Source organism: Osmerus eperlanus, chromosome 27 (assembly GCF_963692335.1).
Source record: "Osmerus eperlanus chromosome 27, fOsmEpe2.1, whole genome shotgun sequence".
NCBI classification, from domain to species: domain Eukaryota; kingdom Metazoa; phylum Chordata; class Actinopteri; order Osmeriformes; family Osmeridae; genus Osmerus; species Osmerus eperlanus.
Window position 1 is genome coordinate 3,710,497 of NC_085044.1, and position 18,784 is coordinate 3,729,280.

Genomic DNA, 18,784 nt, shown 5'->3' on the forward strand with positions numbered 1-18,784 from the left:
TGTGTTTGAGATCAATGTACCATCGTTTGAGAAAAAAGAACAACATTACCACAGAACCTTTGGTGACTTTGCGTTTTTATTGACAATATGTCATCGATGAAGTTGCACCAAATGTCAACCACCAATAAACAACAGGAATCACACAGACATGGATGTTATAACACAGGTGTAGATGTGACTTTCTGCTCGCTGTTACACGAGTCCGGAGTGTCCCGAACAGCAGTTGGAACCGTGCTGGTGCTTGGTACGGGGGAGGGGGCTAGAAGACGTTTATGCCTTGAGGGCCTGGGACAGGGTCTCGTAGAGAGCCATGACCCTGGTCTTCAGGTCTTCCATGTAGGGCTCCAGCTTGCCCTGGAGGTCCTGGGCATGGGGTGCCACCTTCTCCCTCACCTCGCTCACGGCCTTGGTGAGCTGCTCTTTGTACTCGTCAGCGTAGGGGGCGGCCATGGTCCTCAGCTCCTCCAGGCGGGCGGTCATCTTGTTGCGGACGACCTCCACCATGGGCAGGAGCTTGGACTTGGTCTCCTCCACGTTGGCCTCCACCTTGGAGCGCATCTCCTCGAGCAGGGGCTGCAGCTTGGCCCTGAGGGCCTCGACGTCCTCCTTGTTCTTGGTCAAGTACTCTTCGAAGACGGGCTCGAGCTTGGCGCGGTAGTCGTCCATGTGCTTCTGCAGGACCTGCCTCAGCTCCTCGCGCTTGGGCTCCAGCTGGACGCGCAGGTCCTCCACGTCGGCCATGACGCGCTCGCGCACGTCCTTGGTGGCGTCCAGGAACTGGGCGGAGTAGGCGTCGCCGTAGGGGGTGATGGTCTCGGAGGCGGTCCGGGCGTACGCGTGCAGCTGGTCCAGGCTCTCGGAGAGCTTGACCCTGAGACGGGGGGGGGGGGAAGGAAAGGTTATCGAGGAGGAACAAGAGGAGGGTTGCCGTGACGAGCAGCAGAAACGTCGCAAAATCGGAAACTCCATCCTACACCGTGTAACCCTATGATCTACACCGCAAAGCATCTGAACACGCCAAGCACAATAACATGAAGCCACACATAGTTTGCCTTACTTGTACTCGGCGTACTCGGTTCCGTCCAGGTGGTCGAGGGTCTTCATGGCGGTCTCCTTAACCTGGGTCAGATACACCATAGCGGCAGCCCTGACATGTTCCAGCTGGGAAGGAGCATCGTTCTGCAGAGCCATGGCATGGGAGCCTGCATGGTGAGAGGGGGGGGACACACACACAGGAAAGACCGGTGTTTTAGTACGTTTAGGCCTCACCCAATCGGTCAAACACAGCCAGCGACACTTGAATCAGAGTACGAGCAAATACTAACCGACGGCCAACAAGAGGGTCAGTGCAAGAGCCACAAATTTCATGGTGAATCCTTGAAGAGAGAGAGAAAAAAGAAAGACGTTAACACGCTGTAGGTTTCAGCTGGTGTTCTCGATTCCGATGGTTTTCCATGGGCTCTTAGCGCTCAACCCATGTCCTCTGCTGACAATGTCTCTTACCTTGGGGAGGTGCTGCTCTGTGAGATTGAGACCGATGAACGGGGCTGGACAGCTTTTATAGGAACGAGCGCAGGTGTGGTATTTGCGCGTGTGTGCGTTGCTCAAAGGTTGGACCTCAGACCCTCACAGCCCACCTGGAGGTTCAAGTTCAAGGGTCAGAGAGGTAAAAAAGGAAGAGGAGGGGCAGACTTCCACCAGGTACAACGTCGTCAGCCAACAGCTAACATACCTTAGACATGGGTTTATCAGATGTCCCCGTCGTGCACTCGTTACCCTCTTCCAAAGTCCTCTCTCTTTTCCTTATAACTGAGATTTCTGCTGCTTGATGGACAGGAGTGAGCAGATATGCTTGAGTAACCAGTAACCAAGTAGGCATGTGTGATTGTAAGAGATAAACATTTGCCCAGGTATGCACAGGCAGAACTGTACACATCAATGCATCTCCACTACGTGGAGGCCTTCTACACACAAATGATGGATGATTAGATACATACTTTATATGAAAGAACAGATGGCACCAACCTAATGTTTACAAGGTTCTACCTGTTGTGATTTTTCATTCTCTGAGGGGTTATTTTTACGATTTTTTTGCTTAGTATTTCATCATAATGTTCCTCTGTTTTGCTTCCTCACTTTACTGATATTTTCCTACTGCCACTAACCCAATAGGTGATCGGAATATGACCTATCAAACTTGATGGCCTATGGGCTATCTCAGCAAAGTTACACCCTGTGTTACGGGTCGAGACCTTCCCATTTTAGTCCAGGCAACAGTTTCTTGTCCATTCAAACACTTCCAGTAAATACTGCTAGTGCAACAGATAAGATATGCTGATCTGTCACAGGGAATCCATAAGCCACAGCAGTAAACCAGCAGGGTGTTGTATCCGGGTTGGCAACGTGTTCCAAACCTTGCCCCTTTCTGTGCCATTTATACTGTACATTCTCATTCAGTGGGTAAACGTCCTACTAGGTATGCTGCTTGATCAGAATGGTGTCACAATCCAGGCACATGAATGCTAGTCTTTTCTGCATCTCTGAGTCTGTCAATGAGTTTGGTTTGTTTTCTGGACTGAGATTGATTCAAGTCACTTGATCATGTCAATACCTGTTTTTAGTGTTTTTTTGTTGTTGTTTTTTTTTGTTTTTAAGTATTTATTTAATTATTTCCTTTTTTATCCTAAAAACTAAACTAAACTTCCGGAGTGGAAAGACATTTGAGAGAAGGGACATCCATCCAATGTGTGAAAATAGAAATAGGATTGGGCTTCAGACAGAACAGTCCAAGAATTTCAAACTCCAAATTAGTTTCTTACCGAATCCACAATTCTTCTACAGTGTGATGGGTACATTGTCCATGTCTTTGTTGGGACATACAGTAATCACCTGGATTGTGAGATGGATTCCAATCAGCTGCGTTGGAACTAATGTACTCAGCCACGTGCAGTGTTTTCATGTTGATTGAATAAGCACCAGCATGTCCAGCACACTGAAGAAACAATTCCACGTCCGTAGAACATTGGACTGTACATGGGCTATCAGCCAGAGGGAGACTTTGAGAGATGTACGTTGAATCTATGAATCTCTCTCTACAGCAGAATGATACCTTATCTCTGTATCACCGGTGTCAGTTGGTGCAGTGGTTCTAAGACAACAGTCTCTGTTCACCTCTTATCTCCATGGTCAGTAAACTCTGGGCTGTACAGCCTTACTTTCACCATCAGTGTGGAGCCTGTTGTCGAGCATGTACGTTATGATCTTTGTCTATTAATTGACCTTTTTCATTCGACACGAGACCCTCGTCAGGTCCAAGTGTACAATAAAACCCAAAATGAATGAGCGTTGAAGAATGACCAGATGGAAGGGCGTATTTGATGATTTGAAAAACCTTTCAGAGATGCTTCAGTTTGAAAAAACGTTATAGGAACTAACATTCGGAGTCGAAACCTTGAGCTGTGGTTATATAGTTGAACTAGACTTGATTGACTTTCAAACAGGATCCGCTACTTATAACCTTGGTTTGTAAGGAAGTGAACTGCTTGTCACTTGACCTTTGCATTACAATCAGGACACAAGTTTCCATATGAAACAAAGTAACATGACCAGGTCTGGACTGGGACGGAAAACAGCCCGGGACTTTGAAACACAGACCAGCCTATGATCCTGTATTATTATTATATATATATATATATATTTTTTTTTTTTTTTTTTTTTTTGCATTATGCCACGGCCATTTGACCGGCCGTTTGGGAAATCTCCCGACGGCCAGTCTGACCCTGGTCATGACGTAAGCCAGTAGGGTGTGTCTCAGTGGGCTGCGACCCTCTCTGTATTCACAATGTGTCAGTCCTTGCTCAAGCCTGTTTTAAACTGTAAACCCGAGTCTCAGTACTATTGCTCACTTGTGTTACTTGGCAGTATTCTGAAGCCGACTCAGCAAAACCGGGGGAACAAGATTGACGTCAGCATTAGTCACACAAGGTTTCAGTGTGTCTACAAAGGTTTCCTTCAATTTGCAAACACCTACTGTTGCACTGTGGAACCCATGTCCAGGACAGAAAATTCAGGTATTAAAAACCAAGTCTAATTAAATCACATATCACTCACAATGTTTATAAAGTTTATAAACAGATTAACTTGTCATACACTACAATAACACTAGAATGCAGCTTCAATTAAATTGGTGTAGTTTACCGAGTTCATTTTGTAATTGTATCAATGTTCAAATATATATGATATCTATTAAGTGATCGATACTCCAATTAAGGTGCAACTTGCTTGCTGTGGCTCCCTCTAGAGGCAAAGGCATCGCACATACATCTATAACACACAACTCACAACCCAAACTTCACATTCACATTAGGAAGTCCCTCCCACAACATATTTACATCCACGGTCCTTTATTGGAATGCTTTATCTTGTTTAGCATGTGACAATAAGCCAGTGATGGTGCATTTTGCACAGGGTACAGATGCTTACTTACAAACGCCATTCGCAACACAACGTCACCTGCCCATGCTTCACATATATGTATTATATACAAATGAGTCACTTTGAGCCACTCGCACGAAACGATTCACATACTCCGCAAGTGACACTAACACACACGCAAGCACACTTCTTACCTGTATAAAGGCTAGCTCTCTCACTCGCACGAACACACTGTAACAGAGTTGTACATCGATATAGAGCAAGGTAGCATACATGTACAGCGTAAGACGATAGTAACATGAGAACATTTGATGCTCCAGGGAGGACCTCGGTAACCACTTTCAAAAAGAACTGCACCGGGAAAATACATAACGAGAACAGGCTGAAGGCCACAAACACATGACATTCTCTAGGTGAGCTGCGATTGGCTTTTTAGCATGCAGTTGATCTCACGTCGACCTGCATCAGTAGCTTTTAGCGTAGGGCTTCCGTTTCAGAGTCCAGCGACAATGTCATGTGTTAGAAGGCAGGTGCTAGTGAATTAGAGAAGGGGGGGGGGAGTACATGACACAAAACACTGAAAACAAGAAACATCGATGAATCTACGTGCTGGAGACGAGCCCAGGTGGATTGTATGTGGGGGGGGGGGGAGGAGAGGGAGAGAGAGAGATGGTATTTGAGTTGCTATTTACCGTTTAAGGAGGGAAGAGAGAGCCAGTGGTTGAAATTTTGGCTGACAAAAAGTGTGCTGGAGGATGATTGGTCTGATCAATGTCGTTTTTTTTTTGTGTAGTCGGCAAGGCACAGAGAGTTAGAAGTATGTATGGACTTTCATTAGGGCCTTAAGACAAACTTTTGTTTTTCATGTGCTCCTAAGCTGTCTCTGTTGATATACACCTCGCTGTTGATATACACTGCACAAGTGCAGTGAAGCGAGTTCACTCATGACAAAGCATATTTAAGAGTCTCTGTCCAGCCTCGAACTCCCATGTTTTTATTCAATTGTGGTCTGCGTATATCTCTACAGACAAGGCTCATGAGGGTGCTTTGGAACCCTCCCTCCAGCTTCACCTCTTCTCCACAAACTCACCGAGGCTGGCGAGTACTGTGAGCGTGTCAAGCGCCGTCTCCCCTCCCTCTCTCCCCCCGTCACCTCTCCACGCCTCCAGCACACATGGAGGTGGTCCCACATACTCCTCCTGCAGGCCCTCGCACTCCAGGGACCCTCCCCACCCTCTCTCTCTCTCCTGTGCACAACCTTTTTTAAGTGAGGGACATATCCAACAGCCAGAGACATGCCTCACACGTCCCACCTGATAATACCCCCCCAAACATCACCTCTACCAGAAGGATGCGTGAAGCCTGCCTCTGGCTGAAGTGCCCGCCCGCCCTCCCCCCTTCCCCATCCCCATCCCCTCAGACCAGCGAGGCCTTCCTCTCCTCGGGCTTCTCCTCCAGGATCTGGAGCAGCAGCTCGCTCAGGGGCTTGGCCACGGCGCGGTACCCCGCCGCCGTCAGGTGCAGGAAGTCAAACATGTCCTGGGGGGTGATGGAGCCGTCGGTGTGCACGAGGCCCGCGCCCACGTCCAGGAACTGCGCCTGGCCCAGCCGCGGGAGCCAGGAGCGCAGGAAGCCGTTGACCGCCGCGTTCTTCTCCCTCAGGGGGTTGGGCCTCTCGCCGCGAGGCAGCAGGCCCTGGAGGGGGTTCGGACACGAAACACGGTGTGAGGTGGGGTGAAAAAACAACAACGACGAATGTATTTCTCCAAACGCCCGCCGTTATCCAACGCCGTTTCCCCCCGAACTCACCAGCACGACGACCTTGGCCTTGGAAAGGCGGGAGGTGAGCAGCTGTGCGATGGCGAGGATCCCCCCTGCAACTTGCTCCGCTGTGTGCTCGTGATTGTTGGTTCCTACCCACACCACCGCAACCTATGGGGGAGCGGTTTCGAGAGAAGCGGTTTTGGGTTACATCCAATCAGGGCCAACCTCCACACCCCCCATACCTTCACATCACCATGCTTTCCCGATCTACTCAGCACGCCAAGAAAACAACCCTGGGCCTTGGCACACAGTGCATTTTTGCATAATCACAGCACTAACTAATAAAGACCATTGCTTGGCACTAACCACCGATATAGCGTTAAAACCGTGCACTTGTGGACCTTGATTATCCTCAGTATTTACCATGTGGACATCCCTTAGGATAAAATAGTCTGCTAAAGGAATGAAGGCAACTTTGTTCCAACAGATCTCCTAACCAAGTCTGACATGGTGTTGTGTCTCGGTGGGGTCCCACCTTGGGTCTGATGTTATCCAGTTCTCCGTTCTGCAGCCTCCACAGCACATTACAGGTGGTGTCCCCCCCAATGCCGAAGTTGAGCGCGTGCAAAGGAGAAAAGATCTCTCGCCAGATCTGCGGACACAGCCGTGTATCGTCAAGAGCAACGGAACACAAGCGCCACGATTGTAATAAGGGGGGGTTATTCGTGCGACATACAGGGCTAAGGGCTAAGTTGCTAACAGGCCTCAAATGAACATTGGCCATACTAGTCAATTTAAATATTCAAACAGACACCCTGTCAACAGCTCTCACCTCGTACTGTTGCATAAGCTGCACCATGGAGTCTCCCACAAACAGCACCTCAGGCTCAGCATCCTTGCACTCTTGAACAAACCGCATGTGCTGCAGATGGAACACAGCATGGACACACTCAACAACAGCAGCCCATGTTGGACGATGCCCTACTGTACTAAATCGATGTAGAGAGAATGTCTGTCTGATAAATGACTGCTAACCTGGGATATCCAGCGCCCGTCGCCTTGCACATCCTCCACCGGCTCGGCCACCGCTGCGGGGTTCATCTCGTCGCCACTCATCTCGTCCCTGACAGACAACAGTCACGGGTCACACAAACGCTGTTTCATATTTCCAGTGTGCCAACAGTCGTGGTGTTGCAGGTAAAGGGTACAGTATAGGCTACTGCTAGCTAGCTTGATACAGGCCTCCTGGGGGCAAGAGGGAACAGGAGAAGGGTGGGTGTTTTCTAACCACCACAAAGACCGACCCATTGATTTACACATCAAACAATGACATTGTAGGAAATGGCTGGGCGGCTTTTTTGGCAGCCAACGTATGCAATGTACGTAGTTAGTTAATTCAAATGTCAAATGTAAACTGGAGAGTCCTAATAGGCCTTGTTAGTTGATTGCCGACAAATTGCGCTTAGTTTCAAGGCCTTCTCCAAGCACCCAAATTAGTGCACAGACCATCGCAGTGCTGCAGTCAGTCAGTCAGTACCAACACAAACACAACCAGGGTACGCCCGTGAGCTTGCTAGCTAGTGCTAGCTAGTAGTACAGTAGTTTATTAGCTAGCTGAACTAGATAGTATTTGAGAATTCCGACAACGTTTTACCCATACCTGATAACTTCTGATGATCCAATGCGTGTCTAGTAATTTGCCCAGTTAGCTAGGAGCCTCCCGGAGGCACAGAAACTGCCTGCAAGTGCAAGCCTCCGATGTGGCCGTGCGTCCAAGGATGCCTGCTCCCGCGCTACTGCTGTAGGATCCTACTAGCGAGCGAGCTAGCTTCCCATATAAACTAGCCAGTGATAAAACCCAGACGTAAATAAACTCCTCGCCTTGCTTTAGGCAATAATATCACAAGGTCCTATCTATTCTTCAAGTACTTGGTGCACAAAAAGGGTTCTTATCCAGTCTCTCTTTTCGTTCCTCTTCGCTTTCCCTTTCTTCAGTCCCCCCTTCTCAGTTCGCTTGCGCTTTCGTCCGTCCGGCCAGTGTGAAATTGACATCAAAAACGGAACACATATCGTAATTGTTGTTTTTTCTCAAGAATTTCAAAGTAAAGGTAACTACATTAACTGCCCCTTTACATAAGGGTAAAGTGGATTTCAGAAGTTGAGACTAATCGAAATATGTAGCCTACTGTAACTAATAATATTAGTACGTTTTTCCTTTATCCTCGACACTTAAAGGTCCAGAACCACCAAGCCCAATCAATATCAATGGATCTTTAAACGTCTCATGACAATAATAGAATGAAAAATGAGCCTATTAATAAGCCCATTCATGGAATATGATTAGATTTTGCACATCTCGTACATTTTGAACACAACCAATTACATCTAACTGAAATTTAAATCTAACTGACATTCTCACATTCTGGCACATTGGTAAACGACTAATTACGAATAAGGAGTCATACTACAGCTGAATAGATGCTCTGCACAATAATAGTATTTTTATTAAGAATTTAGAAGGCATGTTCAGTCATATAAACATAATTCATACGACTTATTGATGCAACATAGGCAACATAACTGTGGACAGAAATAACAATGGAGATGCACTACACATTCAATATAAAGTCTGTATACATGAGGATATTCATAAAAAGAGTTGAGAGCTGATCAAAACTTCTTCAAGGAAAGTGTGACGAATGTACCTCAGTGTGTTTGGCCGGATTGTCTGTCATTTAACATCCTCTACCTTTGCCATCCGTTAACTTGGCACATTCTTGTTTTGGGTCTTTCTTAGTCCTGCCTCTGTACTTTTGACCCATGTAGTCTAGGAGGACACGTGGCCAGACACGAATATGCTCTGCATCGTTTTCCATGATAAGTTCTGGATCCGGTTCTGCTAAACTTCGGATATCTCTAGATCCAAATAGGAAATTCTCTCCTAATCCTTCAACATCTACAGGCTGATACAGTGGTATGGAGTCTTTCTGTACGTCAAAAGTGTTATCTGACAACATCTGAAATATAAAGAGTAAGATGTTTTAAATGATGTTATGGATAATAATGATGGATAATGGATTTGAAAATTCTTCCGAGCAATGGCAAACTTGTCCAATTCATTTCTATTAAAATCATAATGGAGGTCACAAAAACCAAGGTCAGTTGCAAATCTTTAAGAATAATGCAAAAATGTATTCAGAATACCAACATATCTCTTGGTTTACACAATATATTAATATTATAATATAAATTCATATCCTGGATCAACTGTAAATCATCTATCATGATCTTGGTCAAAGTCACTGTTCTACCCAATGACACTCAAGGGAATACGAAGAAAATGTTTACATACAAAATAAAACTATTAACACACTGAAGTAAAATATCTACAACTGTACATAAATCCAAATAAATATCTGTAAGGTTAAATATACGCCATCACATACCTCATAATCCAGTTCTTGTGGGTACTCTTTGGAATCCAGCAAAACAGTGGTTGAGACGAGTAAAAGAAGCAAGAATGATGAGGGTGATGCAAAGGAATAGGGAGAGGGGGTCAAGCGAGGTGTCATCTCTTGTAAATATGGTATTGCAATTTATCAGCAAAGGCAGAAGTCTTAGCTACAGTTTCAAATATGTACAAAAAGGTATCACCCTCGGCATAAGAAACACATTTGACAAAGATGCAATTTTGTCATTTGGAAATGTGAAGGTTTTGGCACTTTGGCGGTTATATATCTTTTAATGTGTGATGTCACATTTTCAGAGTAGTCATTAAAGATTTTAATCCAGCACATGCTAAAATGAATTGATAAAGGGAATGTGTTTACTGTGGGCCAGCGAAGCACCCAACCTCCTGAGATCTATAAGCTAACAGACATTACTGTAGACGCTATTCACTGCTGGGTGTATAGAACAAAGAGGAAATGTCAGGACGCAAGGGAAGGATTAAAAACAGCATTGAAGCCAAGAAGCTTTACTGAAAGAGAGGGATATAATCTGACGTACTCAAGCTTGTTTAATTCTTCATTAGCTGAAAGGCTGCCTCTCTATCAACTAATACGAAAGGTCCAACATGGGCCTCAGACAGAGTCACCGAGATTCAATGGTAGGCCCTATTGTAACCGGCCTTCTCTGTGACGATAATCCTTCATGGTAATAAATGGAGCTACTAGAGGGGAGGCCAGTAATGACCAACGCATTTTCAGGTAATCACCTGTTAATGAAGTAGTACTGCTTGATGATGTCCTAATTAAAAATGTCCGAAGAATGTGCACCAGATAAGAAGCACTTCGTGGCTATATCACACAGGAGTTGCCCTCAAGATCCCAGACACATAATACTAGTCTTTGTGTTTTAATAAACATCTAGACATACAAAAGTTCTTCAATACATACATGATTGACTTCAAGCCCCATTAAATTGGAATCACTTACACCTCAAGTTTGGTATATGCACATTGAAGTAATTTAGTTCAAAATTAATTATGACTGAAATTAGGCACACTCTAATCAAAAAGCATACACATTGATTCCTACATATTATGGGTTGACAAATAGATACATTGTTTTCTTAAGATGTAAACCGAAAGTTATAAAAAATGTATACAACAATTCATATAACAGATAGAGATATAAGGATATTAGTTGCCTTCCTCTAATCTCTCTATTCACTGAAATCGAAAAAGCTATATGGAGTGTATTTTGAAGTATGGGTACAAGAAAATACACAGGACACACATTGCACATTTATAATCTCTACAGAGGTCTTAATGTCTTCATGTCTAAACCAGCAATAGAAAATGGTGTGTTAAATGAATGAGGGTCCCTTAACATACACAGATACACAACAGAACTTCCCAATAGCAGACCTTGGTTGAACAGTCAAATAAAGGCAAGTTTGAGCACAAATGTGACCAACCTATAGAGATTGGTGCAAAACGTTTGCCAAATACCATGTTATTGGTATTTCTGCATGGTAATGAAACTACCATACCAAGGGTTGTAAATATAATTATTATAAAGATAAAAAGCAAACATTTTATTAGAGACAATGTTTCTTATCTCACTGATTAATCATTAAGAGTAGCCTATAAATCAGATACATTAAAACATCACGTTAAACTTAATATCCCTCTAGTTACCGACAACACTAAAGAACAAAACCCAAAGAGAAAAACATGTAACTAAGAACATGTGTTCCAGAACCCCTATAGTATAAAGGGACCAACAGACAGTATGACAGTTCTGTAATTTCCCTTAAAACTGTTTATGGCCCCTTTACAATCTTGACTTCCATAAAGGCCATCACCGAGTAATGCAACACTCATATCAGGGTTGGGGTCTATTCTTAATTTGAAGGGACAAATATTCGTTTTGAATATTTTATTATTAAATTGTATTTAACTTCAAATTCAGTGCAATTAACTTATCTGCATGTTGTTTGATATCATCAATGTCCCTAAAATGCAGTTCTGGGCAATCTAAGGAAACACAAACATCCAAGTGGATTTTGTATCAGGTATGGGTATCAGGACTGTCTTTTTGTAAGCATAGGATGCATGATTTATCAAAAACGTTGTATTATGTTTGGATTCATCCAATAATTTGCATTATGACTGGAGTTGCATTTCTTTGAATTACAATGAATTAAACTGTAGACCCTACAATTCTGTATCATCAAGGACATTTGAATTCAACACCTATTCCATGAATGTAACCATAACATTCAGTTAAACTGCGACCCCTGAAATTGACTTGAATATCAATAAATTAGAGGAAGATTAATAAATCATTAACAGTATTTAGTATATTACAATGAACTTTTAAACTCAAGTTGGCAGTCCAATGATTTTGTGCAAATCTGGGCCCTGTAGTTTAAAGGTTGGGCCTGTCCAAGCTGGGTTTACAGTACATTGGCTGAACTGATAACCCATTTGAATTAACTTTGTTAATTCAACAGAACATTAAAACAAGTAAAAACTTTTAAAAGAAGTAACAGAACATAGTTCTATATTAAACTATGAATAAGCAAAGTGTAATTTCTAACTTGGTGTGGTAGAACACACACACCAAATTAAAAAAAATCTTCAATAATAACCAAAGTGACGAGTGTTTTAAAGTCTACAGTCTATGACAGACAATGTTACAGTCCAGACTTCATAAACCATTTAAAATCTTTAGTGTGGTTAAAAAATAAAAATAAAAACCACACACCTTGGCGACAGACTGACCTTTTCCAGCTCATACAGATTTAATCAATCGTCAACACGAGATCACACGCCCACAGGCCCGCTCCCAATGAGCTGAGCAGTGTCATCATCGGAAGGGGGAGGGTCCTCTCCCCCTTCACCGGCATCAGAGTCAGAGTCTTCCTCAGGGGAGTAGTAGCCCTCATAGCCCAGGACTGGGGAGTCACAGAGGGGAGGGGTGCCGAGGCACTGGGCGGTGGTTACCGTGACCACAGTGGCCGAGTAGGCCCCCGGGCTGCCGGTGGGAGACCCCGGGTTAGCGGAGCGGAGCAGGGGGGTGCGTTCGGTGTCGGCCTCCCCCTCGGCTCCCTCCTCCCCTCCTCCCCCTCTGACCCCCTCTTCCTCGGATTCAGACTCGGAGTACTCTGGGTTGGGTCGGGTGACACGCTGTTTGCACACCGGGCAAGTCTTCTTAGTCAGTGTGAGCCAGGGGTCCACACACTTGCAGTGATATGCTGAGGAGACCAAACATTGTATGTTACAATTCGTCTTTAAGGATAAGGATCATTTTGTTGTCATTCCAAAAACATGGTACATGAGCTGGAACGAAATTAAGTACTGAGGTACGGTTAAAACCACTCACAAATAAATAACTAAACTACTCATCCTAAATAAATACAATAAATACAGATCACCAACTGCTTTAACTGGTTTTGGTACACTGATGTAACGATGCAATTTATCCAGAGGATGGAATAAAGTGTGTGTATAAGCATTGTATGCATGTATGTATGTTTCTTCATGACAGATTACCGTGTGAACAAGGTAACACTCGGAGTTTGTCGCCCTCTTCATACTCGTCCAGACAAATTGCACATACATCATATTCATCCCCTGCAAAAGGAAACGGGACAGATATAATGCTGGAGAGGGAAGTCAGGTGGCTGAGCGGTGAGGGAATCGGGCTAGTAATCCAAAGGTTGCCAGTTCGATTCCCGGTCATGCCAACTGATGTTGTGTCCTTGGGCAAGGCACTTCACCCTACTTGCCTCGGGGGAATGTCCCTGTACTTACTGTAAGTCGCTCTGGATAAGAGCGTCTGCTAAATGACTAAATGTAAATGTAAATGTGGAGAGAAAACATAGAATCTTCTTGCAATTTCATAAAATAAAATAAAACACTGTACAAATAAAAAAAAAAACAAGACTCAAAGGTTGATAAAAGGTGAATAAAATAAAAAAAACATTGACATGCAATAAAATATCTACAAGAATTGACTCAAGGCCTAAGCAACAGAAGTATGCCAGTACACAAACACGTATTAAACAGGCAGAGCAGGATTCGGAAATCTGATTGCACATTTGTTTTCCGGCTTATCAACATTCCTATGCAAGAAGACTGTTGTTCAATCCGTTATACCAACGTAATAGGTCACCTGCTTACACTCACAGATAAAGATAGATTAAAAACAAAATGGCTGCCAAATGTAAGTTTGAAGTCCAAAGTGCTACACAGTGTATATTCTATTATGTGTTGCATTCATTTTTGTTCAATTGTTTTAAAACTTATTCTGTAACTGCATAAAGAGTTCCCTGAACACCTGAATTTCCTTTGGGATTATTAAAGTGATTAAACCGAGGTCCAGAACGTTCTTTACCTTTACTGAACTTGTGAATGGGAATCTTCTTCAGCTGCTCCTTGGTCAGTCTATTCTTCCTCATCCGCTTTCTGTACTGCACGCAACGGACGATCTAAACCAAGGGAAGGGGATGGAAGGAAGGGTGTTCACCTCACTAGACAATTAACACAACAAACTAGAATGTGAGTCGAGCTTTGCGGTCTTCCCGTTACAGAAATCCAGGAGGACAAATATAGAACACATTCCATCGAAGGACTTACCATGATTACAACCATCACAAGGATGATCATGCCCACCACTCCAGTGAAGGGGATGAGGTAGTAGGAGAGGGGAAAGGCGAACTCAGGCTTGAGGATCACATATGCCCTGCACATCAAATACAGAACGATCAGCTTCTGCATGTAGACACTATTTAAAGAGTGCCTCACCTCAGGATGGTCAAGCCCCAGGACTAAAAGCCACATGATTGAGAGACTCAGTACAGTTTCTATGAGTATGATGGGGTTCGCAATCAGCCAAACACTCTGCAGTTCTGCCATGGTGTTTTGCATCATGTTTTCACAAACGTGATCAACTCGATGGAAACACTACAAATCCATATGAAATGGTCAGGCTTCCATTGGGCCTTCAATCTATCTCCATTTCTCCCGAGCCATTCTCATTGTTAGCAAAAGTTGTGAAGTCTCTGTGATGTCACAAGTTCACATGTTGTGTCATAGGAATAATAAAGTAATCATGCAGCATGATAATGTAAAACAAATCAGTCCTAAAATTCAGAATGTTAATGCCAAGTCTGTCACATTCACAAGTGGTCCACAGAGTCATGAATGCCCTCTTAGAACCAAGATGCCATCTACCCCCCACCCCCTAAACCTTACCTGGCAACAGAAAAAAATGCCTGCCCAGCTACAGAACCACACAATTATTCTATCTGCCCCAATGTGACACTTTCATAGGTTTACTGTATATGGTATAAGGATGAAGGGTTCAGTCGTCAATTTTATAAAACCCATGGGTGTCACGTGCTACTTACCCTCGCTCAGGAATAATAAAATTCCTCAGAATTTGGGAGGCATAGTAGCTGGTGAACACTGAAGGTATCTCGATCTCCTCCGCTATTGTGTCTGTAAACAAAGACAATCCATTTCTCACACTGTCTGAGGTTGCTGAATTGTGACATTGGCACATTTCCAGCCCTAACTGGTCGTGTTTCAAAGGGCCTCGAAACGACACTCACCATTGCTGTAGCCCATGTTCAGCAAAGTGTCAGCGTACATGTTGTGAACGATCGCTGCACTAAATCCAGCTTGCTGAGCATGCAGGACCTGGAGTTTGCGATCAAGTGAAAGCAAAAGAGTGAGTTGAATAACTTGCAGAAAAGAAAAAAAAAAGGAAAAAAAACATTTTGACTTTGATTTCCAATGCACTGACCTTGATGTCAAAATTGCAGTCATAGCGTCGGATGAGCACAATAAATTTAGTGGCATTAGCATCGCTGGGTGAAGGCAGAGGTGGTGGGGGCTGTATGGGTGTGCACCCATTGAGTGGGCGTGATTCCACCAGCAAACCCTACACGCCAAGGGCAAAGAAAGGAAAGTTGTTCAATAAAAAAAAAGAGGTCATCCGAATCAAAACCACGTCGCTCCTGTCAACAATGTGCTCTTTATCCTTTCTCACCATTAGTCCCTCGTTGGGCAGCTCCGATCCAAACAAGGCGGGCAGGTCCTCAAACAACATGGTGGTCATATTGCTATAATGCTAATGGTGAGACAACCCCACAAAAAAAAACGGCAATATTTTAAACAAATATGGAAACAGGACTGATATAATGAAATATAGAATGAAACAAAAACGAGTTTGCGGATGACTCACAGCATAAATGTAGGCATGTGTAGGTATTGGTGCCAGTGTGCAGCAGAGTGCTATAGCCAAGACCCCCAGGCGGGCACCCATGCACCATACACTCATCATCTTAGCTACGAGGCAGATGAACTGGTTTACCTGAAAGGTCGAGTAAAACTTCAGATGATTAAAGAACAGCTGACTGGTCAGTTAGGTTAGTCAACACCATTTAAAACAGGCACCTGAAAATGTAATCCTAAAACGTTTCTTATAGTGTGCAGTAGGCTGTGGGACTTCATAACCACACCTTCAAAGGCCTGTCTTGTTATGGTGCTAAACTCACTAAGCAGTAAGCTAGCTAGATACGTTATGCAACGTGGGTAGATGCGAACTATTAGCTACCACTATAGGTTAGTCTTGTTTCTAATGTATTATTAGCTAATCAGGGAGAAAATGTATTGTCATGGAAATAATACATTCGGCGGAAGTGTAATTAGGCTAGACGTACGTATAGTATCGATATAGGTTTAGTTATCTAAATCGCTAGCTAGAACATACTGAGCTGGTAGTAGTAACGTTAGTCTTGAGCTAAGCGACTTACCACTAAAATATTTGTTGATGTTCTTATGGATTACAGTACGCTGTGACATTATACTCGCTAGCACTACAGACATCACATTCCAATAGCTAGCGTTAGTGTTATCGATTACAGGGTTGATAGTCTACCTTTCCACGCAAACTGAACCATTGGACCCAGCTGGTTACGATTGTTGTTTTGATGTGAGCACTAGCGACCCACCTAGCCTAGGCTTTTCTTCCAACTTGCTAGTATTAGCTTGCTAGCTAGTTACTTACCCAGTAAATAGTTTCGTGGAGACCAATCTGTATCTCGCTAGGACGGGACGTTTAAAATGTACCTAATTATACAACTGGAGATATTGTGTGTACCTAAATATACAGTCGTAAAATACTAGTGTTTATGGTAGTGTATCTTCGTTCAGAGTATTGTAAAACAATCATTACGGAGACAGCAGTGAAGCAGCATTTCCTGTTTTGCTGTTAAACAACAAACCAGGCAGGGTCGACACTTCCCTCTTGTGGAACGGCGAGAAATTGCATGTCTTCCACCAGGTTTAAGTATGCATTGAAGAACTGAACATTTGACCAAGGGTATGGTTTAGACCCCAAAAAACAGCTGGAATTACACTATTGTTCATATTTATTTGACATAAAAATGGCTCACGAGAAGAGCAGTACTAGTAGAAATTACGTGACAGAAACCGTAAAAGCTATCTATACTTTCAGAAAGATGCTTGATCCATTCATTGTAAGATATAATCATTTTACTGATGTTACTGGTTTATTTGTTGATGATCAGCCAACTACTACAATCAAGTTATTCAATGGTTTGAAAGCTGATAGACATTATTTCATAAGGTAGCACATTGGTTGCATCTCTACAATAAACTCTCGACTGGCCCATGTTGTAGTGATGTCATATTAGCATCAGGTGCCAGTAGCCAGTACATATTAGAATCAAATCATTTCTGACTCCCTTGAAATGACAGGTATGATTTGATATTGTTGTGACAGTTATGTGTCAACCACCAGGCCCACATTTGTTGGTCAATTGTTCATCATACAGTAATCTATGCTGCACATTTTCTCGATAGCACTAACCAGCTGTAGTAAAAAAAAGTTGACAATATACCAACCAGTCTGAATTAATGTGGCAAACTTTATGTTGTTTATGTTTTATTTATATATTATATCTCTTTATTTTCTTTTTTCTTGTCTCTACACTGCATCTCTTCTACACATGCTCACACTGCTTCTGTTTGACAGTTTATTTTTTTTACATCATATGCCTCAGACAATGTAAGGGGAATGTTCTCGGTGTGAGAGACCTTCAAGCATGCTGAACATTTGCAATCTGCTTTAGTGGTCTCTAAAGCAGCTGTACCGCCAAGTGACATCACTTTTGAATCCCTAAGGAACCATGGGAAAGATGTGCATGGACAATCACACAGAAATCAAGACGCAAACACAATCAAGAAGTCATGGTGGTTTGGTTTGATGAGGTTTATGTTGTTACTTAGTCAAAAAGTACTGATCTGCACTGTATTTCAAGTGCACATGCATTCTTATATATTGTTACCAATGTCCCCTTGTTGGTTTGAATAAACATACTGCATTTAGAGGTAAAGATAATACTGAACCAACCAATGACACATCAGTTCATACAAGTAAACCATAAAGAATGACAATCAGGACCAAAAACTTGGTCGCTCCTTGAGAGAAGGTATGCACACAGTACATTTTTGTCATGAAAATACAAATCCAATGCAATAGTATGCTTTTGCTATATTAATTAGGATATTCACTAACATTTAAAAATAAAAGCAGCCACTACAAAGTGATTTTATTTCAAATGTACTTATTAAAGACTTAGTTCATTATGTAATAATTAGCAAGCATAAAAATACATATGCAGATAGTTAGATTAGATTGACAGTTAGGAAATCCAAATTAGGCCCCATACACTTCATGGTGAAGTAATATCTAAAGAAAACAACAGTTATAATGATCACATGATCTGCTCCACAGTGATCACAAAATATTATTTTCTGGAATTATTCTGGTTTTATAGGAAATGGGATACACAGCACCTAGAGGGAAAAAAAATGCTTGCATTAGTTTCCTGGAAAACATCTGTGTGTGTATTTGAATAATAATATACTGTACTTGTTAAGAGTTTACAAATATTTATATATAGCACTTACAAGAATCCTTTTCCACAGCCCAGAGGTCCGAAGAACAACTCTGTTGGGAGGCAAACCTTTCGACAAAAACCACTTAGGCTAGGACAGGACCAGGGAAATGCAACAGCCTCATTCTGCACAACTACAACCAGA

The 18,784-nt window shown here is 43.0% G+C and overlaps 3 protein-coding genes across 4 annotated transcripts; all 3 read right to left on the bottom strand.

The window, feature by feature from the left end:
- Positions 1 to 58: 58 nt before the first annotated feature.
- apoa1a (apolipoprotein A-Ia) lies at positions 59 to 1,581 on the bottom strand. The gene is made up of 4 exons (XM_062453473.1): positions 1,504 to 1,581; positions 1,326 to 1,376; positions 1,058 to 1,202; positions 59 to 871 (listed from the first exon to the last, which is right to left on the bottom strand). The coding sequence occupies exons 2-4, from the start codon at positions 1,366 to 1,368 to the stop codon at positions 271 to 273; spliced, it is 789 nt and encodes a 262-aa protein (XP_062309457.1). The 5' UTR covers positions 1,369 to 1,376; positions 1,504 to 1,581; the 3' UTR covers positions 59 to 270.
- A 4,252-nt stretch (positions 1,582 to 5,833) lies between these two features.
- On the bottom strand, positions 5,834 to 8,223 carry pafah1b2 (platelet-activating factor acetylhydrolase 1b, catalytic subunit 2). Its single transcript, XM_062453483.1, has 6 exons — positions 7,859 to 8,223; positions 7,234 to 7,321; positions 7,031 to 7,120; positions 6,734 to 6,850; positions 6,244 to 6,366; positions 5,834 to 6,129 (listed from the first exon to the last, which is right to left on the bottom strand). Exons 2-6 carry the CDS (start codon positions 7,312 to 7,314, stop codon positions 5,851 to 5,853), a joined length of 690 nt encoding a protein of 229 aa, XP_062309467.1. The 5' UTR covers positions 7,315 to 7,321; positions 7,859 to 8,223; the 3' UTR covers positions 5,834 to 5,850.
- Positions 8,224 to 10,538: 2,315 nt separating this feature from the next.
- Positions 10,539 to 16,933, bottom strand: rnf167 (ring finger protein 167). 2 transcript variants are annotated; one of them, XM_062453413.1, is made up of 10 exons: positions 16,725 to 16,933; positions 15,900 to 16,028; positions 15,705 to 15,785; positions 15,459 to 15,596; positions 15,265 to 15,352; positions 15,061 to 15,151; positions 14,288 to 14,393; positions 14,046 to 14,139; positions 13,202 to 13,282; positions 10,539 to 12,903 (listed from the first exon to the last, which is right to left on the bottom strand). In XM_062453413.1, exons 2-10 carry the CDS (start codon positions 15,996 to 15,998, stop codon positions 12,473 to 12,475), a joined length of 1,209 nt encoding a protein of 402 aa, XP_062309397.1. In that variant the 5' UTR covers positions 15,999 to 16,028; positions 16,725 to 16,933; the 3' UTR covers positions 10,539 to 12,472. The 2 variants fall into 2 exon arrangements, with proteins under 2 accessions (XP_062309397.1, XP_062309398.1); XM_062453414.1 differs by having other exon boundaries at positions 16,596 to 16,733.
- Between the last annotated feature and the right edge of the window lie 1,851 nt (positions 16,934 to 18,784).